Source organism: Pelecanus crispus, chromosome 1, assembly GCF_030463565.1.
Source record: "Pelecanus crispus isolate bPelCri1 chromosome 1, bPelCri1.pri, whole genome shotgun sequence".
NCBI classification, from domain to species: Eukaryota; Metazoa; Chordata; class Aves; order Pelecaniformes; family Pelecanidae; genus Pelecanus; species Pelecanus crispus.
Genome location: NC_134643.1, coordinates 42274397 through 42299259, shown reverse-complemented (window position 1 = coordinate 42299259; position 24863 = coordinate 42274397). Strand labels below are relative to the sequence as shown.

The window sequence follows — 24863 nt, the reverse complement described above, 5'->3', positions numbered from 1 at the left end:
ATGGAACAAGTGTCCTGTTCATGCCATCAGTTACAACGCGGTACTGTGGCAGGCTCCTGAGAGACGTCTGCTAAAGTCCTTCTATCGAGCTGTAAAACCAGAGATAATTACAAAGCCTTCTCTGGAATTCTTCAGCTGTCTCTATCCTCATCTCTGGGAACTGTAGAAATACTCACAGAGAAATTCTTTTCAGGGAATTAATTAGACTATATCATGAGTCACCAGCGCTAAATCCCTCTTTCATTTTCAGAAACTGAGCACTGTAATACACCAGTTTGGCTATTTTCTGTATTCTCCAAGGACACCTCCCAATACTACAAGAAAAATGAAGCTTAATGCATGTGAATTTGATGAGTGTGAATGCTTCCTTATTTGATTACAATAACAGAATGTATTTGTTTGAACAAGTAAACATGTGCCTATGAGTAAACACGTGCCTATGATTTCCTCCCCATGGCAGAAATGTAAAATGTTCAAACGAATTCCTAGAGGCTTTCACTTTGGAAAATCCACGTAAAAGCCGTAAGAAGAAGTAAGGAAGGAGATAGGTATACACAGACTATGCAGCATACTAATAAAAAATGCAACAATATGAGCCTAATCCCAAAGTTCTTAGTCTGGGCCATCATTAGTGACACACTGAAGAACCTTAAACATGTAAGCAACCCAACGTAAATTCCACAGCTTACACACATAAAATTAAGCACATAACTACGTACTTGGGTGAATTTGGGTCTGACTGGTTTGCCTGCACTCAGTAATAAATTGTTAAAAAGTAAGGGACTACATTCGTTAAAAGGAGCCCAAAAAAATGATCCCTACTTGATTTTAACAGTACAGACCAGGAAAAAAAAAAGTAATTTAATTTTTCTTCTTTACTTTTTAAAGTAATACAGAATTTCCAATTGATATTTGCTTATCAAACCGTGCATACCCACAAGTTAATGTGTTGTTGATACTCAGCAATAAAACCAGGATATATTTTAATAAACAAATTAAACTTGCGCTATTTTTAAAACTTTATATACAGTGTGGATGAGCCAACATTTTTAAAATCAGCAAATATACCTATAAACCTGTAATGTACCATGCTAAATCATCAAAGATGCATAAAGGCATCTTATGTTGTTTTTATAGATTGTAAGGCCATTTATCTGATGCCAAAACATCACTGAAAAAGCAACATTATATTCAAGGAAAGCTTTTCACTGGGTAATCATAATCATTTTCTATTCTGACAAACACAGCTGTTCTAGGGCTGGATAATACCAAAATGGTCAGATGGTAAGATGAGCTTTGGTGAAATGTTTGTCTTAGACATAAATTCTGTTGCAAATTTTAGGAACATGACACAATGAACAAAATTCAGGGGTAAATGACCATAACTAATCATGTTCTTCAGGTGGATATTGTCACATCATTTTCCTTGAATAATAAAACATATCAGTCACCTAGACAAAATGCTATCGGGACTCCATTTACAATGGGAGTTTTTTATTTAGCCTCACCACCAAAATCTCTCTTACATGTTCTGACACCACTGACAAGGACAAAAGCACGTTATACTTTTTCATTAACTGCTTATATGAGGAAATCTTCAAGGATGGACAAACACAAGAGGTTGATGACATCATTTACGTAGACGGGCCATCATCGGAAGTTTAGCGAATAAACTAGTGCATCTTAAAATCCACTGTATTAAGAATCTCGTGTAATAATAAAGCTGGCTCCACAAATCCATGTTTTCTATTAGGAGTAACAATGATTTTCCCTTTTATGATGCATACTTACAGAAGCGTTTACATGGTCGCAGTTACTTCATTTCAAAGAGGAAATGCATCATCATTTCACCAACCAGGTCCACAGAGAATCCAAAAGCAAATTAAGTAAAACAAAACTCAGAATTTGAGATGATTCTCCATTGATGACTACCTTGGCGATCTGATAGCTATCTATTAATCCAGCCAATGTATTCTGTAGTGATATGGTATAGCAGTGGGGGTTTTTAACTAGAGTATTATGCCGTAATAGAACAAAGATTTTAAAAGTCATATCTCAACACAATTTATCTTTACCAACCACACATTTAATCTCATCAAAGACTGAAATCAGGTCTGTTTCACCAGGTTCGTTTCCATGAAGCATGAAAATTAATATTCCTTTTTTTTAGTTCACTAAATACTACATAAGAATCTCAATCCATTTGCTAAGACTGATTTGCAACTAACTATAATTAAACACGCCATTCTGCTTTCTCTCTTTTAATACCTGTTTTAAGCTTCAGAAATTATCCAGGACTTAAACATACCTTTAAAAAACACCACTACCAAAACAGTGTGGCAGAGGTTGTTCCAAAGAGTTCCCTCCTGAATAGAGGCCCTGCAGGTCATATTTTGATCAAAACATTGATCATATTTTTATGTTTTTTTTTTCCTTTTACTCTATTTCATTACCTCCAGTTTATTTTCTATTTCTAATTCTTACAATTTGTTCCAAGTTACTGTAACACTTGTAATTGTTGCTCTTGTTTTACTGATCTAAACTAGGATGTGTGTCAGCAAAAGTCATCCCTTGCCTTTACTCGGGCATCATTGGTTTTTGGACTCCTTCAGTGAAAAACAGAAACCACCTGCAAAGGCTTACAAAGGTACTTTCTGCTTTGCCCTTCGCTGAAAATGACCATTACAAAGTAAAGCCAGAGAAGCAGAAAAGGCAAGTGCATTTCGGGAACTCTGGTGCATAGGTTGGTACCTCCATAAAGGTGGTACACCCACCTTCATCAACGCTTTATTTTAAGCCGTGGAAACATCTGAGACACAGATGCACTATCCTGTTCCTTCTGCGCTCTGTCGGGGAAAGAAGTATGAGAAATAATGGCAGGGCACAGTGTCGTGAGCCACCATTGCCATTTCTGCTTTGATCACCTCCTCCAGCCCTTGGGAGCTGCTGTTTGCTGCTGCGTGTTGATGGGGAACAGGCAGAAGACAGTCTTGCACCACAGCAGGTTGCGCCTTCCCGATTGCTCTACCTTGACTGAGCAATCTAGTCTAACGAGCTCTTCTTTAAAATAAAATGCTTTTATTAACATTTGTGCTCCATTTTTATTATTTCCAATCAAACCCATATACAGTTCTCCCCAGCTGGGGAAAGTAATACTCCTGAAGCACTGTGTAGGTGTGTAGCTGTTTATACACCACACAGTGGTTTCTATGTTTCTTCTTCAGAAAACACTATCTTAGTATACACTAAACAGTCTAAAAGGTTAATGACAATTTGTTTTGAGTCAGGAATGTGCTCAAATGCCCTATTTAAGACAAGCATTTTACGTATCTTGAAGCACCTGCCTAGTTTTATGCACTAGCACCCACAGGCTGGAGTGGGACAGCCTGCATACTTGAAGTCAGGTACTCTTGGGATGGCTCTGAACTTGAACCTAAAGGTTTCACCAACTCTGAGTTTCAATGGTTTTCATATCGGAAGCAATAACGACCTACAACCTTTTTATCTGAACAGAAAGAAATTATTTTCTTTACAGGATACTTCTTCTGTTACAATGCATCACAAACAAATGGCCCCTGAAAGCACCTTCTGTAATCTGGGCACTGACCTGCTGTGCTCGCAAGTCATGGAACAGAAACCCGCATCACGCAAACGCGCACCCAGGACTTAATGGCATTCACAGACAATATCACAGCTAAATTAGTCAGGGAGAACAAAAAGCCCTCCCTTTACACTGCATTAAGGGAATGGGTTGCAAAGCCACCTGGATTGTATTGTAAGACTTAACTAGCTGGATGTCATCTTATGTTACTGATTTAGTTATGTGAATACTTAAAAATAAAACCTATTTTACTATATTTTACTATTTATAAATATTTTTCTAGTATTTTTTTCATTGTTAATGTGACCACTTCTCTGTGGTCATTTCATAGATGCATGTTGTCACAATTTCATTGCACTCATGAACTGTGTGGATTTCACTCTGATACTAATCCTGATTTTACTGGGCAGAATAGATGTTTTGGTTTGGGGTTTTTTTGTTTTATTTTGTTATTACAGTGCCAATATCTTTCCCAGTGCCTGAGGAACAGAAGTAAAAAGCCCAGTTTTTAGAGAGCCTTTACAGTGACTGCAGTTAGCCCTCCTGTTCTTCCACATGCTTGCAGAACATGTTATGCTTTAAAGTTTCAAAGAGGATTACACGCAAAAGGGTGAGCAAGCCACTGCTTTCAATTTCTTAAATTCTCCTTTGCCAGAACAGTTATTGCGACATACAGGGAAGCGGAGCATTTGTCTTTGTGCAAATTTTTAGTTGAACGGATTTCCTAATGAAGAACATTGTCTTTGAGGGGAGGCAGGGAGCATGGTCCCCCTTTATTACTATTAGAAATACATCTTCCTTCCATCACTCAGACACCGAAAGCAGCAAAAAGCATTTTTAAAGAAGTGGCACAGAGTTAAGAAGGAAAAGGAAATTCTACATACAAAGGTTTCGAAAATAATGAATCGTTTGCACTACAAAGCTAGGGCCAGTAACTGATCTCACTCCTGAGGTTAATTTTGCTTACAGGGAGGGAAAAAAAAGTAATATTCTTCCCTATTCCAGTCATCCTCTTCCTTATTTCGACTACTGTTTGTCACTTGCCAAGACATATTCTACTGGGGGTCCTTTTATAGTTACATTCCATCATACTGGTCTTGCCTGCTCTGATTGCTGCCAGAATCTTCAACCAGTACTCTTCAAAGCATGCAGCAGGCTGATGGAAACGACTTCAGATATTATCTGGCTCTCTACAGTGTCCTTGGTGCCCTTTGATCCCTTCTCTTATCTGGCTGTGACTGCTCATCTAGGGCTATGACTCCTTTAGTTCCGTCTGGGATCTCGCTCCCTCACCCGGTTCTGGGTCTGGCTGCTCCCTTTGAGACGCAGTAGTCTTGTTTCTCCATTTTATTACAGCCTGTTGTTCCTTGCTGATTGTTGCCTCTCATGTTATTCTTGCTGCACTCTCTCCTCCTCTGTTGATGCAGTTCTCCAGGGCTATGATTCCTGCTGTCAGTTATTTCTGGTGTGGAAAGGCTGTCACGCTTTTTGCTTTGATTTAACAATTCTCAGATCCACTCTTGTGTTCAACAGGCTATATTTCCTACTGCACTTGGGATATAACCACTTTTCCCGTCATCGTGGGAGGACACTATCTCACTTCCAGCTGCACTAGGAAGACATATCCACTCTCTGATGTAACTTGAGAGCCTTGAATCATCTATCAGTACTGTTTATTAATGAACTATCACGACTTCTCATTTTTCTCTACATATTTGTGGCCCTAGTGGAGGATGACACGTTCCTATCTGAAGAATGACTAGTATGATGCTTTTGAAAGAGGCAAACATTACCCTCAACAGCTTAAGTGGGAAAACATTGTGTGCTGCAGGGCTGTAGTGCCTATTTCACTCTGCTTGTGGGATTACCTGAATACCATTCTTTAGGGGTTTATGTCATGAGATTTCTTAACATGTGCAATCACTGAGGACAAGAAAGTGGAAATGAAGAATATATTCGGCTCCGAGGCATTTTAATAGCACAGTTTCAATGGTCATCACTGAAGTATATAGAAAGAGAAAGAGGCATATCTTTAAAATGACAGCTGAGTGTCTAGCAGAAATGGGCACTTTAATGGTGTCTAATTGATTTATGCCATATTGATGACAGTAAAGACAATCAAATTACAATGACATTCTATGACTGTCATTTCACTGAACAAAAATTAGATGGGAGAAAGTTTCATCATTTCAATATTGTGCAGAAAATTGTGAAGAGAGAAAAGAGATCACATGGACAATCCAAGGTCCCACGGACCACAAAGTGGACATTCAAAAAAAAATTAAAAGTGAATTAAAAAAAAAAAAACCACCACACCAAAACGTAGGGAAAAGATACTACACGTAGTGCTAGACTGTTTAAAAATGAACATTTTATTTAAGACAGTCCTCACTAATGTTTCTGATGCACAGTTTACTGAAGTCAAAAAAATTCTGAGAACTGAATACTTGACAGCAATTTAAAAAATAAGTCAGCAAACAACCAAAAAGCCATCCCAGAAACACCAGCAACAACATCCCTCCAGCAGGTCTCATTGTGTAAGGAGTGCTTTGAGGCACCTGAAAATATCTGAGCACATGCCTGACCAGGTAAAAGCCTTCAGTATAATTTTACAGTTTGGGTTTAGTCGACATACCATTCATCACGGTATTTACACTGGCAGACACTAAAGAGCTAGAAGGATAGGCAAATGTTCTAGGTATCTAATAAATGGGCTTGTGTCCCTGGTTGATTTTAAGTGCAATGCATGCATGCATGCATACAAGGTTACATAGGAATGAAACAGTGTAAAATCTACAACCTGTTAAATTTGCTCTAATTTATCCTCAGAAGGGAACAGTGTCAGGTGTTTTGGAGGAAGTTACAGAAACAGTGAAAAGAGCAGCTAGGAAGTCAGTCAGGAAAGTTTCTTCCTATTAGATATTGCTTGTATCTAAAACAAAAGGATGAATGGTTACAGAGAATAGCAGACAATTATCAGACAGAAAAACAAAGACTTCATGGATGAAGGAGTCTTTTAATCTTCTCACCTATGAAGGTGTGTTAGTAAATTCTTTCATTGCCATTCCTCAAGGTGGTTTGCTAGATCTGGTAGCTGGGTTCAAAATTTACAGGATCAGGCCCTGCTATGAACACATTCAGTGTCACCTAGGGTTCGGGAGAGTTGGCCACCAGAGAAGCTGAGTGGAGATGCTGCCATCTCCACTGCGCACGGCCACTGCTACACTGAAAAGGGAACCTTTAAATGGACAGATACAAGACAGAGAACATACTCTAATCTGCACAGAAAACAGAGTGATCCTTAGCCTGCATAAAATAGCTAATAGTATACAGACGTGTCTTACTGTCCTATTTGTCATTTCAATGTAAATTAAAATTACTTAGTGTTTGCAAAGTGTTTGTAAGATGAAAAGATTAAGTGTCAAGTATTACAGTTTACTGTGTGATATAACTATTATCATACTAATTAGAAAAAATAATTAGCTTGAAATATTAAGATACTGATGTGAGATAAGCCTCTGAAGCTACCGAGGTTCAGCTATCACCAGCAAACATATGATTGAAACATTTAAACAATGAGAATACTTCAGTGTGCTAAAAGCTGCTGGCTATTATAGCTTAATTGACCAAGAGTAATGTTTTCAAAGCCAGCTAAGGGATTTTTGAAAATGTTACTTGGGCTCTTGAGCAACCCCAGCATTTTTAAATATTTTCCCAAGTATTTTGTGTTTGCGTATTACATCCTATACCTATTACATGGACATATACGCAGACTCTCATTTGCCCATTCTTAAAGGCACAAGATCCTTTCATGGAAGAGGATCAAGATGAAGTTATTGCTGACTGGTAATAACTAATGACTGTAAGAGAGGATACACCTCCTTTTTAGCCCTGAATGAGCACTGGATAAACTGGAGGCTCAGTAGGCAAGTCAGTGCTACGCTGCTGCTGCCTTGTTACAGTCTGATGTTAGGCAGCTAATGATGCAGAAGAAAAGATTATCAAAAGCAAACGTGATGGTCAAAAGACACTTGTAACTGAATCATCGGCAGAGAGCTCCAGTACAGCCTTCACAGCAGAAGCCTGCAGGCAGCAGCCTCTGCATCACACATCAAGCACATTTGGTCGTGATATTAAGGCACAGTATTACATATCATACCATGTAGCAGAGAATAACCATGTGGTATGATGGAAACCATCAGCTTTTGGGCCATATGCTAACAGCAAGCCCAGTCATATGATGGAGAAGGTGGAAGTATGCAGCCCTCTCACTCCTGCACAGAAACTGTTCAGTCTCAAAGCTGGCCAACAGGCTTTCTATTCATTGAAATACAATTTGAAATTGCCTGAATTCAATCCATATTCCTTCATCACCCCAGAAGGCAGTTCCTCCAGTCTCCGTGTGCAGCAATGACTTCAGAGCTTTCACTAGCTGACAGAAAAATTCTCATGCGTAGAGGAAACAGAAAAAACTTTACATTTCAATTTAGCACTTGACAAGTTTTCTAGAGTTTCAATAAGACAAAGACTACACATCCTTCTGCTTTTTAAAGCATCTAACACAATTCAGACACTACCACAAAATAAATAGTAATAAAAAAACCCAAATCTTCTTGCCGAATTCTGACAGCCTCCCATGTTTATTTATAACATTTAATAACACTGGATGTGCTGAATGTAATTGGCTAAAATCACTGTAGTATATTCCAAGTATATTCCGCAGAAATTAAAGTTTCCCAACTAGTAGCCACTGTAGTGTATATATTTTTACAATGGCATTTGTTTTACATATGGAACATGATCTTCTAATAGCTAATGACATATCTATATAGAGAGTAGATAGGTTTAATTAGTCTCACCTTTTTATAGGCAATCCAGTCAAACACCCTGTCAATATCTGTGGCTTGCTGCACCTCCTGGGATACTGGATGTGAACTGGCCAAACCATCCAGCAGCATCACTTCATGTAGGACATCGGTCAGAAATCTCTGCTTTTCCTGAAATACAGCATATGCAGCAGTATCACAGACAAATACACGTTTACAACAATACAGAAATGATGCAGAGTTCTCAGAGGCAGTTGACTAAAATCAGACCTTCTGGTTTGAATGTAAGCCACCACGACCTCCTACTATCTTGAACAGGTATATGGAATAGACTCTGACTTGAGATCTTTTGCTGCAATGAAACTTGACTGAAATTAAATTAAAGACTATTAAATGAATCAAAATATATCTGTATGTGCAGACTGCAATTCTGATTATGACTATTCATTCACAGTTACGAGGGGTAGAGAGAGAGGCGAAATGACGTAGTCTTCAATCACAAAAATATATGGATGCTACAAGTCGTTGAGCTCATTGCATACGCAGGTGCAAAAACTTTTGACAGAGATGGGTAAATACCATTATTACTGCTTTATTTAGTGAAGTTTAAGTCACCTGGCTGCTAGTGCCAAGTTCATGTGGCAGGTCGACGTGGGACAGGACAATGAACTGAGCCCACAGCAGTGTCACAGCAGATGCCTGCATTGTCTTTCATAATTCTGGTATAGAAATCCTTTCTCCTCAAGAGCTTGAGTGCTCTACAAACTTTGTAACTTCCATCTGAAGGACACCATTATTATCTTTCTTTACAAGTGGGACAATAGCTGCATGTAGAAGTTAAATAGCATAGTCAAAGTCACAGCTACATCAGAGGCAGGTGCAAACCCAAACAACATCCAACATACTAATTTGTTTCTATACCTTCTATAAATATGGATTGCAGAGGTATGTCAAAACTGCTGCATATTTACACTGGCAGCAACATTAATTAAATGTTCAGGTATACTCTATGAACTGTGCTGCACTCACTTTTACAGTGCAACTAGATGGGACTTTTTCAGCTGAGAAATGAGATGCCTTAAAAACTCCTCATATTGCATTTATATAGATGTCTTTAATCCAAAAGACTGTTACTTGTTTTTTCAAGTCACAAATAAATGCAAAGAATGATTAAAAATTATCAGCGGTTTAAATAAGCTTGGTTTACCCTGAAATGACATATCTCAAACTTTATCTAAATTACAGTGGTTCCTGAATGAATGTCAACCTAGTGCCATAATATAGAGAAACCCTAGGGAATGCTGCATTTTTTTTCGAAAGCCACCTTGATGTCCAGACATAAAATAACCACACAATTACATAATAAATTCTATGTTTAATTTCTTGGGTGGCAAGGTTTTGGTATCAATGTGTTAATTTAAATTATATTTATAAGACAGCCAAAAAGCTCTTCCAGTGCTGATCCATCTGGAAATAAACCTTTATGTTAAAATTCATTACAGCACAAGAAATGTACCTTGAGCTGATTGTATATTCAGGCAATTAAAAACACGAGATGCAGGAAAGCCAATTACCCAACACACTCTTAGTGTTCTCATCTGGCTGCGTGAGGTAAGGTTTGTGAAGGGAAAAGTAATACCTTGTTCATATTACTGTTCATTTCCAAATTTTCTCAGGCATATGCAGTTAGTAACTGCCCTTTCTTTATGGGAAAAAAAAAAAGGTGTAGGGAAACAATTATTATGACAGTCCTACTCAGGGGAAAACTGCTGAGGTGTAAAGGATTGTAGATGCTTTGCTTACACCTCACTCACATTCTCTGTTAGTCAGTAACAGAGCCCCAGTTTCATCAGATGTGTGATATGTAATACATACAGGTATGAACACACAGAGGTATGGATCTGTCTCCAAATTCCAGTTTGAATATCACAGTTGGCAAACAGCTGAAGGATTGAATTGTTACTGTTTGGAATTAGCTCATTAAAAGGACCCTTGTTAATCCCAAATTAATATTTTAAATACAGAACCTGGAATCAAGAAAATCAGCACGTAGGAAACATAAAGCAAAGCTATAAGAATACAAAAGATATAAAAAGGACAGGCTACATTTTGGTTTTCTGCTTGTTTCTTTGGTTATCTCCCAAGGGGCTGGAAAGGAGCATTTTAGATTCATGATAGCTCACTCAAGTCACCATAGCTGAAAAGTCTTCCTTGAAATTTATGGCAGACCGTCACACTGGAATACAACTGGAATAGCTAGTATGCATCCAAACATGTAAACCTGCATTTTAGTGAGAATTAAGAAGGCTTTTGACCTATAAAGCTAAATTTACTGAACTAAAAGGATTTCTAAAACATTCCCACCTTTTATCTTTAGTACGAAGCCTCTGAGAGCAGATTTCAAAATGGGACTCAAATATAACTCCAGAGAAACACAGAGAGAGCGAGAGAGAGGAGTTTGCTGGTTGACAGGGGGCCTGCAGCTTGAGGAGGCAACAGGAAACAGAAACGCAGGAAGAAACTAGAACTGCCTTAATTACGTTGAAGAAACACTACCTCAGCTATTAAAGTCCTATCAGCACATTAGGGGGAAAAGGCCAACACATGTGCCCAATTGCTTCTACCGATGGAAGAGGGGCTTTCTATTTCCTAGTTATTTTACCCTACACAGTATGGTGGAATTGATCTGTTTTAACGCGATACCTACAGGACTAAAGAAACACCTCGCACAGAAATTGTAAAGAAAATCAATCTTGGAATGAGTTCGATGAGACCAGCGAGCTGTCAACACAGTAGGTGACAGGTTTGCAGCTAGACATGAAACAGTGACAAAATATTGTTCAAGATGACCCTGCTCCGAGGGAGTTCAACTGCAAGAGAAAACCCAAAGACTGTGATCCACCTGTAAGGAAAAGAGGGCTTCAGGTGAGCCTTGAGGCTTTGCTTGGAAAGTGTCAGTAGCTGCATGTAACTGCAATGCTGTGCAGTGCTAACATAGGGCCAGGGCTCTGAGCAGGAGTTGGTATGACAGCAGCAGAAGCCTAGTCTGAAATAAGGACAGAGGTGCTTCCACTCAAATTTGTGCCTTTCTTTAAGGGCAAGCAGGAAGCCCATCTGCTCCTTATCTTCCTACTGCCCACTTGGAGTCCCATCTCTTTACCTCCTCTCCTCAGAGCCTTCCTTGAACTGTGGATAGTCACAGTCTGGGAGATCAAGCCTGTGTTGAGAAGAAAAGACATGACAATTATTTCTGGTTACTTTCCCTCTTACTCTTTGAGAATGCTTCCAGGTGCAGGGACTGAAGTGCTGTTATCAGACGAACGTGCCTTTCAAAGATTTACATTTTCAGATTATTTCCCAAACATCTGTGGTCACTAGATTCAAGTATTTGTTTCTTCATAGGAATGACTTCTTTTAATCCTCGCCAATAAGACCTTCTCTGTTTGGTACAAGGTTGTCCTGAAAGACTTATCCTTTCTTTGTTCTCTCCCCTCCTTAGCCAACATTTAATTATTGTGAAAACTGAAATTGCACTACTTTGGGGAAAAGCAGCACAAATGCTATGGGTAACAGGGTCAGAAACTTTCCACCTACAGCAATTCTTCCACATTATGGAAATAATCTGAAGATTTTAAAATGTGGATCTGTAGTGTAAATCATGCCATAGCAAAAAGAATCAGGAGTAAGAAACTGGCTATCCACAAGAAAGCTTCCTGGTTCAGGTTTATTTTCACCTTGTTCTAGGGAGGAAGGTTTATGGAAAGGTAGTGGTCACTCTTTGTGTATTAATCTCCAACAGGATGCCCACCGTTCAGCTAGTCCACCTCTAAATGGAAAGAAAGCAATTGTGAAATAACATTTTTTTGGCAGAAAAGACTGTACCTTCAAGAGCCATTAAAAATTTATTGCGCATAACAGGATAACGATGATGTAATGGAAAGGGGTTGCTGCTGGTGATTTTACAATATCATATTGAGGCATAATGTAAGAGTACAAGTTGGCATGACAATAATGTAATACTTAAAGTTAGTCACATAAAAATAATTTCTAAAAATTAATATGAAATACCAGGGAAAAGAATTAAAATGAAAAAATTGGAAAACATCCAACAGTGGAACAAAAGGAATAGCACAATGAAAGGCAAAACTGGTAATTAGTACGCAGAAGAGATCAAAGGCCTCAATATTAAAGGCACCGCCTTTGTTCTGGGACAGCCATTCAAACACTTTATGGACTGAGAAATCTACATAAATAAAGCTTAACATTGGTGTGCAAATCTGCAAATGATTTTCCTGACAAATTTGCTGGAAATATCTTCTCCAAAATATAGAGCTTTACCAGCCATCAGAAATACAAAGGAGATAAGTGATCTCTCATGCCTGACAAACCAAGCATTTGCAAGACACAATACTTGGGTTTACAGGGAAAGGGCACCCTAGCGAAAAAGAAATAGGGGCAAATTTTGAAAGCAATCAAACACCAGCATATACACTACCAGCAGTTCAGTTCTAATACAATATATTTCAGGGTGAAGCTTAACAAACTAGAGGAGTACCATCTATGAGGAAACCTAAGGTTTAATAAAAAACCTTAAGTCCAGAAAAGATCCACTGGGGGCCAAAACCAAGTTCTTTCTGTCTACATGCTTATAAATCCTAAGTCATAGCACAGGAAGTCTCTTGAGTACTTACAAATGAAAGCAACATTTCTTTCTCTTTCTCTCTTCCCAACAGTAATTTTTTTGTAAATAGCTTGAACAGCTTACAGATTGCTTTTTTTTAATTCATATCTCTGCAGGTGTGCTTCCATTATGAGCATAGTTTGTTGTAAGAGGCCTACCACACATTCTACATTTATCAGCTGTGAATATGTCACAGTTCTGTATGTACCTTCATAACCCTCTTTTCTGCATTTTCAGGCAAAGTTCTTGCAAAATTTCTGTCCCTGTGCTTGAGACGTTTTCACACTGACTGACAATTTTTGTTGTTATAAAGCAACGTAGATGTTCTAGGAGTTCGTAGTTAAGGAAGAGCAATAGCTTTGAGTATCAGGAAGGAGAACTGGATATGTATTTTCTTTTCAGTGAAGTGCCAAACCAGATATTTATGACCACCTGCTTAAGTAGCCAAGCAGATGGGTAGCTGATTTGGAGTTTTAAAGCACTTTCACCAGCTACTTCAACTGCTGTTTCCTCTCACCAATCTGTTTTTCAGGTATAGCTTTGATTTGATTGCACACCAGATCCATTATGCCAAATGTAGGCCTACAGAATGGGAGGATACAGTACAAAAAAGGGAGTGTTCCAAAAGGAAACAACACATACTGACCACCAGCACTCCAAAAAAAAAAGGCCAGTTTCATTCTCCAAGATCACGTTTTGTCACCTTGTATGTAGTTGCCTTCACAGAAACAGAGTTATTAAGAAAACTGATGAACACAGATGCACTGTCTCCTCACGCATTTCTCTGCAGAGCATTTTAAAACATTAGGCAACAAAGTATGAAGTTTATCCTCTAACTCGAACTCCACAGGGGGAATATGTAGGGGAAATTCACCTCAATTCAAGAAACAGTAAATAACATTTAAATGAAAAGTGGCTTTGAGATGTGGTTGGTATACTGAGTCAACTTCCAGCAACAACTGCCAGAGGTCACCATCAATGAGAATACTTTTCAGGTGCTCTAACATTTGCTGGATGGATTTTGCATGCCTACACTCTATTTCAACCTGAAAGTGATGAGATTCAATGAGCTAAGTCCTGAAGGAAACAAAGATGTTTTACAGGCACACCAAAAATTACTTACCAGCTTGTGCTCAAAGTAACTGCACACTGCCACAATTTTAAAATAAATAGTGGCAGCACATTCAGGACAGCTGAAAATTTGAGAAGCGCAGTCTTCCAGTATGGATGCCCTCAAATATGCAGCTACAGCTTTGCCACTGAACTTCCCACATCAACTATACTTCCTGATGAAGTGCCTATTCTTGTTTCAGAAGGGCTACCTTGCAGTGAGTCCTTGCCTTGAGGCAAAAGTTGCCATAAAGTTTCTTTCTCATTTTTAGTGAAGACAAAGTGGTTACTAATTCAAAATTATGTGAAATTCAGCTAGTTGACTGAAGTTTCTTTCCGGAACCAAAGCTTCATCTAAACCCTGAACTCAGGAGATTTGAACTCACATGACCCAAAAGCTCTCATCATAATGTCATTTTAACTGCTCTCTCAAGATGAGCAGATAATGACATGAAGAAAGAAGAGACACTGACATTCTCCAAACCTGTACTTAATCTCTTGAATAAATGTTTCATCTAAATGTTGATATTCATTTGTCTGATCTCTAAATGTTAAGAGTTAACTACTTAAAGTTAAGAATTCCATATATTAATCCACTTTTCCAGAGCATAAAAAAAAGAAACTGTGTTAAGGAAGACCATGTGGAGATGGAAATTTATTTTCTTAGTTATAAGCTAAATTTAGTATAAGAATTTCTAAACTGGTACACTTAAAAAGGACTACTAATTAGCAACCAGAAGATCTTGCAGCTTACCTTTACATATCTCTTTTTTGCTGCCAAAGTCAATTATACATGAGATTCTAGTTAATTTTACATTGAAAGCTTCCCCCATAGTTGAGTTAAAACAGAAAATCATGCAAGGGCTGACTTCACTGAGCACTTACCAAGGGAAAAAACACTCCATGTGGTATTAATTAAAGGCTTACTTCATACCGGCATGGGGAGCCTTTAACCAAAAAAGAAGAGATGAAAGTAGTTTTAAAAAATGAGAGGTTGAATCTCTCTCAATGCTGAGCCAGCGTGGTATTTATGTTGGGTTAGAAGGATCAAGCAGGCTACAGCTCAGGTCTGAAATGCCAAAATAATAATGAAATAAATCAAAAAGGCCCATGTCTTAAGTCTACTTCAAAACTTATAATGATTTCCTGGGTTTTCTATGAGTCAAACAATGCCTAAAAAAACTTTACAGGTGGAGACAAACACTTTAGGAGGCAATCTGAGTCAAAGCACATTAAAGATATGCATGTGTCTAATGGCTGTATTCACTTTTATTATTTCAACCTAGTCAATGAGAAAGACCATTTATCAAGAATTTGGGCAGCATGTTGCACGATGGTCAAAGTACTTTATGTAATGAAGTTCGGTTCAATGGTTTTCTATTAACTTTTTTAGGCACAGGTAATTTCTTGCAGCACATATTTTTAAAACAGAAATGTTGATATGCAACCTCATTATTATTTTCAGCTACCTGTAGTAACAGCAGGATTGTCTAGACTGTGGAACCTAGTACTGTGAAGGAAGCATGGTTCACTTTAAGGAAGATGAAAGATGCCCTTCCATGCAGACATGAAGTTTCACTCCAAATACTTCAATCACAATTGTTTAATACTAAGAAAATTTCTGGCAAATATGACCATCCCTAATTATAAAAGTAGTAAGCACACAAGAAAGTGGGAGATCTTATCCCAGAGCTTCAATGGATAGAGAAGGCAGAGGATTCAAAGCTATCACTGATGTATTACAATTTGACTCAGCCAATAAAGTTGTCAGCAAAGCTAACTTTTATATAATAAAGAAAAGGGAGAAGGCAGCTGGGCTCTCTGAAATGCTTTCTCAGCATCAAGCTGGGTAGTGACTGCTAAAGTATTTGACGCTCGTTTGATGGATGAAAGGGAAAATTACATGCCAGTAATTCCTGCTGTCATAGTCCTCAAAACCTACCCCAATACCAGAGACATTCAAGGACAAACATGATGGTTCCTTCTACCAGAAAACAAGGAGGTAAAAGATCAGTCAATAAATTCCTGGATCTGTAAGTCTCCATTGAACTCCTTCGTTTACAAAGCCGCATACAAAGGACTTCAGGATAATGGGAGAAACAAGCAGAGAGGAAGATAGAATATATAGTTGCAAACAGGCCTCTGAAAGGAGGAAAGTGAGAAGGGTAGATGAGAAAAGACAGGGCTATGAAGTGGAAATTACCACCATGTAGTTTTCTGCTGTAATTTTCTCTTTTCTCTGATCCTAAAACTAGCAGAGGCACCTTCCACAGAGATGAGATTACCCTGTATCAGTCGTAAGATCTTACAGCTTAAGAATTCACATCCAGCTGCTGTTGCTTTTTGATGGCATGGAGAGACAACCAAACAGTTATATGGTAAGCCTCTAATACAGAAACGTCATCTCTTTCTACGTCATGAAATAGCTATGGCCAGGGAATTCACATGCAGATGACTACTCTGAGCACACATGATCAAGCAAAATTCTCTGATGCCTAGGGGAAACAGTTTGCAGAGACAGCTTTCTTTTTAAAACCACCCTGACAACACAGAAACAATTGTTTAAGCTTCCAGGACCTCGAGGAATGAGATTTAAGAATAAGAATCTGAGACACTTCAGAACAAGAATTTCAAAAAACTCTTAATTTGGGGGATAGGCAAGGCAAGAGGCTGAAATGGGAAGAATGGTGAATTCATTTCCATGGCAAATGTCTAATGACTGTAGAGTATTTCTTGCAAAATCAAAGACAGCTTCACCTTCAAGATGTAAAAATTAACATGCAGGGACTTACTTTTTAGCTGAGGGACGGAAATGAGAATTTCTAGCTTTGATCTGAAGTAGCTTAAATTCTAAAAAGGATATTAAGACCAGTGGTGGAACCATGAAGGATCTCAGCACAGAAAGCTCACCTTCCTGTTTCAAAACCAGCAAAACTTTGTCCACTTCCTCAGGAGAGTTCTGATGTATTTTATATTAACTGCAACGCATAATAGACACCTCCATCAGAATGACTCTTCATTCTGGTTTTCACCCAAAATTTTAATAGGAGGATCCAGGGCATAAGGATGGCAAGGGTTTAATAAGGACTGGATTTCCTTTCTCATCAAGATTATGCAAGCCTGATGAAGTATATAAACACCTTCTGGACACGACAAGAAATTCTAGACCTGCTGGAAGGCTCAATAAAGCATTACAACTCCATGGCAGTTTGGTCAATATTGTTATCCATCCATCTTTCCTGCAGTAAAAGAAAAGCCTATAAAACAATTGAAGAAAAACTCATGCAATCAAGAACCTCAGAGGAAGAAGAAATGTTTAAGCAAGCTAAAGAACCTAAAGAAGAAGGAAAAGCCAGAAAACAGGTTTCAGACAAAATCCATGGCTCTCTGCTTTGTGCAGAACTCAGTGCTGTTGGTTTAAGTTATAATGGTGTGAGCATGCCTAATGGATAGCTCACCTCAAGAGTCTCAGGTCCAGCCATACCAAGTCTGTGAATGCTAAATAAGATGGACACTGAAAAATGTTCAGCGCTGCTATAAGAGAAGCACCTCCAGACAAGTACTAGCAAAACTTCAGGGGCTTACGGAGCTTTAATGGTGAAAGCTTATGTGCCCGTAGCCTATAAGCATCCAACAAGTTAGGTAGGAAGCTGTGGATAGATCCATTTGATTCAGATGCATCCATACTGCCCAAGCTGCATTTCCAGACAAAAGTTCTTTTTCTGGAATTGAATACCAGTCTTCTGCTTCTACACTTATCCAAAAGAAAATGTGACAAAAAATCTTTAATAAGCTGAAAATAAGCTGAATTTGACATTTTAGTCCATGGACTTTCTTGAGGAAACTTTCAAGGGTAACATTTCAGAACTACAAGATAAAGAAGTTAACTGTCTAACTTTCCCAATTCTTTAGAAAGAGGATTTTGGCATATTACTGTGTTTTCCTGATGCCAAGAGCTGTGGTATCATACACCATAACATCTTTTATTTTTATTTCACAGGTATGAATTACTGCTGACAAAACACCACCCAGAATGCTGGAATATTGCTCTGTTTAGCCATCATTACAGAAAATAAGGTTTGTAGTTCTTGTTTTTGCAACCGATTCATGAAGCTTGTACTCTATCCCTCATTTTTTGGGGGGGAAAAAAAAAAAGTTCTTTGGAATAGCTTTTCTTTTTATAAATGCTCACTTTTTATTTTTTCAAGTTTACAAATGTCAGTATGATCTAAACAGCAAATGCGCTTTATACCGATAACAAAAATATCCAGCAAGCCAAATTGCAGTAACTGTAACTTTTCCTTCCTCTTCCTACAATCTCTGTAATAAGGCTGAAACATCACAGTATTGATTCCTACCCTAATATGCAAAAGAATGCAGCATTAACTCATCAAGTGTTCCATCTTGCCACCAATTTTCTAATTATTTAAATATGTCAGTATGGTTATTTTTATATCAAAGGCCAATGATATCCAAAGCCTTATGAAAAGTTTATGTCTACCTTCTTTTTAATTTAAGGAAAACCTTGACAGATGACTATTTTTTCAGGCACAGCAATATTACTGTAGTTAATTCTAATTTATGCAGCACATGTCTGATTTCCCAGTTTAACTGTCATACCTTGTTCAACCCGTTCGTTTTGCCTGTATTCTGCTAAGATGCCAGGATTTCATGTGATGGGCATGTCATTTGCATAACAGTGAACATTATATTCATTCCACAGAAATCTCAAGCAAATATTCTATATTCCAAATGACTTCTAAAGCAAAGTTATTCTGGATTTGTTAAACTGATTATGTGAAGAACAAATGACTGATGATTTGAAGATAAAATTCAGTGTATAAACGTTGTCATCTATGACATTTCACTATGCTAAAATCATAAAGGCCTGCCAGATTTCATTGCATTCATAATTAGAATCATTACATTGTAATTCAGGATGTGTTTTTCATAAAGATGAAGAGAATGAGCTTTAATACAGCCAAAGCCAGGTAAACGCAACGAGCCTACCTATGCAAGACAGATGTCAATTCAGATAAAGATTTATTTTCCTTTTCATAATGCAATTATAAACCAAAATTGACACCTGAAAGAAAAAATTAAAATACTACAAAGAAATCAAACTTCACAAGAAGCATACCTAAAGCAAGATTACCTGTATACAACTATTTTTAAAAATTAGCTTTAACTCGTAATTATAGCATCTTCATTTCATGTCACACAAAAGTTAATGGGATAAGAACACTCAATAAATCACCCAGAAATGGGAAAAAACATTTCAGAAGTTAGTATGCAAGAGTTTAAGCAAATCGTTCAAGCGCCAATAAATCTCTATCAGGCAATCTGTATTTATAATAAATACTTTGCCACATAATTAAACGCGTAAACACAAAAGGATAGCAAACAGAAAAATTTCTCCAAAGGACAATAAAATCTATATAGCAACCTTCAACATGGTCTCACACACAATTTCCTTGTCCTGAGGTCTCGTATCTCTTATTTGTCTTATAAGCATAATATTTCTAGACTACAGCGGTTGATATAAACTGGGACCTGAGTAGGTATGATATGATGTAACAGAAGGACTCCAAAAGAATGTGCCAGCATGGCCTTCCCAGTTTGTCCACAGAGAGCTCCGGTATTTGCACACCAGTTGACAAAGCATGTCCAACTGTGTACAGCTGGAAATCATGCTGGAACCTAGATTCTCAATTCATTTACGCCATGTTAACTTAGTATGTACTGCTAGCTGGCCAAATAATAGCAGGAAGATAAAAAGAGTAAACTTAGGGAGAGGAGAACAGAATACCATAAGAAAACATATGCTCAGTTTTACAGTATGTTTTAGCCAAACATTTCTTTCCAATTTATCTCAGGTTTGTGGATAAAACTCAATATTCTAAATATTTTTTAAAATGGTCCGTGTTAAATCATAACTGCTTTAATCCAAAATGTTTCTGAGCAGAGAGACAGCAGTTATTTTAATGTTGGGTTATGATAGACATGACCTTATTTCTTTTGTAATAAATTGCAGATTACACTTTTGGAATGCTGTCAAATTATTTCACACCTCGTGATTTTGCTTCATTGGACATCTGATACTTGCATGCATCATTTGGTATTTTTCGGCAGTCCCTGTCTATAACAAAAGCAAGACTATAACAGCAGAGCAACTTTTCTGTGGAGTCTCCAAATTAACAAAATAAAACTGACTTACCATGTTCCACCCTGGGTAGAGGTAGTCTGTCCCGACAAATTCAAAATAGTGAGCAAAACCTTCTTTCAACCACACATCCTCCCACCAAACTGGAGTCACAAGGTCACCAAACCACTGCAAAAAGTTCAAATAAACAAACTTTAGGAAACCATGTTTGCATATATGTCATTTATACAGAACACCTTCTTCACAAGTTTTAATAAAAACCGTAGTATATGCCCCCCACTGAAACTCATTAACTGTTTTTTTCATGTACTAATGAATTAAGCCTTTACAGGATGCACAAGTTACTGAAGTAAAACATTGGAAAAGAACAAGCATGGAAAAAGAGGAGAATATTCACAGTGTCTACTTTAGTTATCTAAAGTAGATGCTCACCTAGGTTTAAGGGACTAACATACACAATGGACAGACAAAGGCTTCTAACTCGAGTAATCTAATTCATTGCCTGGAAACTTCACTACGTATAGCGCGAATCTTGAAAACTCGGAACACAGTCTCCATACCCCAGACCTAAATTTTAGCATTTCTTCCTCCACGATGTCTGCCCACTAAGGTTTACAATACTACTGCTGCTCCATTCATTGGCTGGTTTCCTAAGGAAAGCATTTTTACACAATCATACCATCTCTCTGTGGGTAAGACTCAGATGCCTAAAAGCAGGTAGTTGATGCCACTTAAAGAACTTGCTAGGTTACCCACACAGGTCTAGGAAATTTCATACAGGACTTACGGGAGATCTGCAGCCTTCCCAAACAGCAACCAGAGGCAGAGGGTATCTAAAATGGCATGGGCCACCTACGTTTATGCAAAGGAACCCTCCCTGACCTGACTGCCTTTCCCATTCTCCCCAGGTCGCTCTTGAATTTCCCCACTAACTTCAGTCTAATTTAGAAAGGAGGACAGAGATCTCAAAGATAATTAAACTCCTACAAAAGTGCATGAAGATCAGCAGCTGAAAAGAGGAGAATTGAGGGCAAGACAAGAACATGGCCATTAGATACTCTGCTCAGTAGCCATCAACAGCCACAAACCCGTCACGGTACAGGACATCTGTGTGTCAGAGGGATTTTAGACAGAGCTGGGATGATCACTGGAAGAGGAATGAGGACAGAGGAAATCTGATGAAAATTCAAATGAAATCAGGCGTCATTAATTCTTCTGCTGATGGATGACCCTGTTTAAATGATTGTAATGGCCCTGTGCAACCTGGATGGTCATAACACCAGTGGTAAGAGCAGAAACATGTACACTATTATGAAAACGTATTTCGTACTCTCTGTAGCATCTTTTTTGCCAAACAAATACCAAAACTTTGTTTCAGTAAAATTCTCTGCCAGTTTATTTCTTAATGTGATTAGACATGAGATTAATTCGTAATCAACAGAGATAATTTTGAGCTTTCATGGAGTTGTAAGCTCTGAGAATACAGAGAAAGGGAGCAGCAAATAAGTATTCCAGAGGGAGAGACTCATGTCAGAGCAGAGGAGCTGCTGCTGACACTGTAATGAGAGTGGGCAACGAATGAAAGCAGAGTTGGCCAGTAAGTGGTTTGCTTTCATGGCAGTTGGCTTATGTGAAGGCTTTGTCTGGGACCTGAATGAAAGGTCTCGCTTCTGTGCATGTCTTTGTGGAGTGAGAATAGTGCCAGGGAAGGATCAATGCTGCAACGAGGATCCATAGTGAAGTGAACACAGGGGCTCCAAAGAACAGACTACATAAACTGAGATGACCAGATTGCCACACAATGTTCAGTAAATAGGATTTGAACGAAAAAAATGAAGTGAAACGTGACAATGAATGTCACTGACAACCAACTTAAGAATTTAGGAAGAAAAGGTGAGGTTGACGAAACTCATATTCACACATTAAGTGAAACTAAACTTAATGGACGCTCAGCGATCATAACCTAGCTGAAGGCTATCAGTAAATTAACTCTCTACAGGACCAACAGAAATAGATCCCGTTCTTAAGAACATTTAACTGAAAAGACAAAGAAACACTCGAAATGCATTCATATAGATAATGCACTTTTCACAATTTGAACTGTTAGAGTAGCATACCACCAGAGGAGTATGAAAGTTATATTTATATTAGAATAGGTTGATTAAATGATTTCTAATGACAAACAGACTAAACACAATACCACAGAGTTTATTTCTTGAATTACAAGAGGACTGCTGAACAAATATGAAACCAGTAACAGTGATGGTATGCTATGACTATTCAGAGAGAGATTTAAAAAAATAAAGGTTGAAAAGTTCATCATACATCCTCCTGTAACTCAAACAAATTAATAACATTAATTTATGGTGTCACAAAAGAGAATTTCTTATACTCCTTTATGAGTTATCCAGGTTTATTTATTAATGATACAATTAAAAGTATTCATTTAATTACCCACCTAAAGGAAGATGTGTTTTACAGGCATTAAAACAGCATGTGATACCAATATGAAAATGTAGGGAATTTGCTTAACTAGTCTTGAATATTATCAGACATAGTTATGAATGTCAGAGACAGAGCAGTCCCAGAGACTGCAAATAATGAAGCCAAATTTTCCAGCAGAAAGGTGCTATTATCTTCCTAGGTGTTACATGTCTGAAAGGAAAACATTAAGTACTTCATTTATGTAAGTAATTGTTTATTTATTTATTTGTGTATTTGACTGTAGACACTATTTTCCTGGAGTAAAGATCATTAGTTCTTTCATTTTGGAAAAAAAAAATTAATTGAAATGTATTGATTACATAAATTTCTCATCTCCCTCAGGTATTATGTTCAGCCTGACATGCAGAAGGCACTTATTTTACAGACACACTGAAAGGACACTCTTTCCTATATACTTTCTTTACAGATTATTAAAAAACATTGATTTAGAAATTTTTAATTTTCCTTCTGCTTTCATGCCTCTCTAACTCAATCTGTCACACCAAATTCTGTGCTCAGGTGGGAAAACTATCACAAAAAATCATGGTGCATAAATTCAAATGCCTCTTTCTTCAAAGGCTGTAGGTGGGACTGATCTGTGATATGCAAATAAAACTGATTACTACGTTAATAGAATTATTTCAATAAATTATGGTAATTATTTTGAGCTATCAACTTAAGCTGCTAGAAATAGTGTGTTTTGACCAATATCTCATTTGTGGTTTGGGACTTGGAGGAGAAGCTTTTATGCTGAAACACTCCCTCTTCCAATTATTAATATTTTAATTAAATACATAAAATGTTCTAAATGAACGCTCAAGCTGGAATATCAAGCACTAGCAACCTACAAAATGACTAAACTGAAGCTACCCGTGTAACCTTAATGTGTCCCTCCTAAAACATGTACCCCAAATAAATATCTGGCCAAGCATTACAAAGTCACCTCTGAAGAAATTGGGCATAAAATTCTTCTTTACACACTTTTTACCTGTATTTTGACAACCACAGAATTTCTTTGTCCTTGTGCAATGCTGTCTCTCATTTTCTATCTGTCCTGAACACTGTGCTCAAGCATTAATACCTAGCAGGTTCAGGAATTCTGATTTTAAACAGTCAGGTAACAATCCCAATTCTTAATATTCATCTGTTTTTTCTAATCTTGGAAACAACATTAGCAAAGCAAATCCTGTGTTACTCTAAGTAACAAGGGTCTCATACAAGTCAGTTTGCTACACGCTCAGACACGTTCTGTAAGTCGTAAAGTCCTGGGTTTAAAATCAGGGGAAATTGGACAATGATACAATTCTTGAAAAAAAAAGAAAAAAAATGTATTATAGAAAAACATATTTTAGCAGAGTTCTCTTTCCTCCTACCCAAAACTTTAAAAAATCAATAAATAAAAAGTAAAACTGGAGATGTGGATTCTACTTTTGGCTGTGCCAGAAGTGGTTTTGGTTAATCTCTGTTATCCTATGTGTAAAAATCAGTGAAGGGGAGGAATATTCATGTGCCACCCCAGGTTAGCAGGCGAGATGATGCACAGCAAAAGAGGATGAAAAATGCAGTGAATAGTTAACAATTAAGTAGCAGATGCAAGAGATACTGGACCCAGCCTGGTCTCAGTTCAATACATTTTCAGCTAAGCTACTCTTGTTTACAGTTCCTGCTCAATGAGATCCACAGCTAAAGTTTCCTTGAGGGGCTTCTGAGTATGGTAAAATAAAAGCAGAAAAAAACGCCTAAATAAAGACAATACTGTGACAGAGGTGCTAGACAGTGTTTTGTGGCTCGTATTTTTTGAGGGTTTCTCCCTTTAAACTTTATTTGCAGATAAATAATCCATATTCTCTCTGACTCAATTCTGCATCTAAAAAGTAGAAACAGTATTTCTTCCACTGGAATATTTTCTATCTTGTCTAGTTATCCCATGAAGCAGCTGAGCAAGGACCTGGTCTGCATGGTACTAAAACAGAAACAGCAGCAACATGAATGGAAGAA

General features: G+C 37.8%; 1 protein-coding gene across 1 annotated transcript in view; it reads right to left on the bottom strand.

Moving 5' to 3' along the window:
* TRHDE (thyrotropin releasing hormone degrading enzyme) overlaps positions 1-24863 on the bottom strand; it is a 210334-nt gene that overhangs the window by 99711 nt on the left and 85760 nt on the right. The window contains exons 5-6 of the mRNA XM_075707003.1: positions 20436-20549; positions 8461-8598 (exon numbers count right to left, since the gene is read on the bottom strand). Of these exons, the coding sequence (XP_075563118.1) occupies positions 8461-8598; positions 20436-20549 (252 nt within the window). The remainder of the gene's footprint in view (positions 1-8460; positions 8599-20435; positions 20550-24863) is intronic.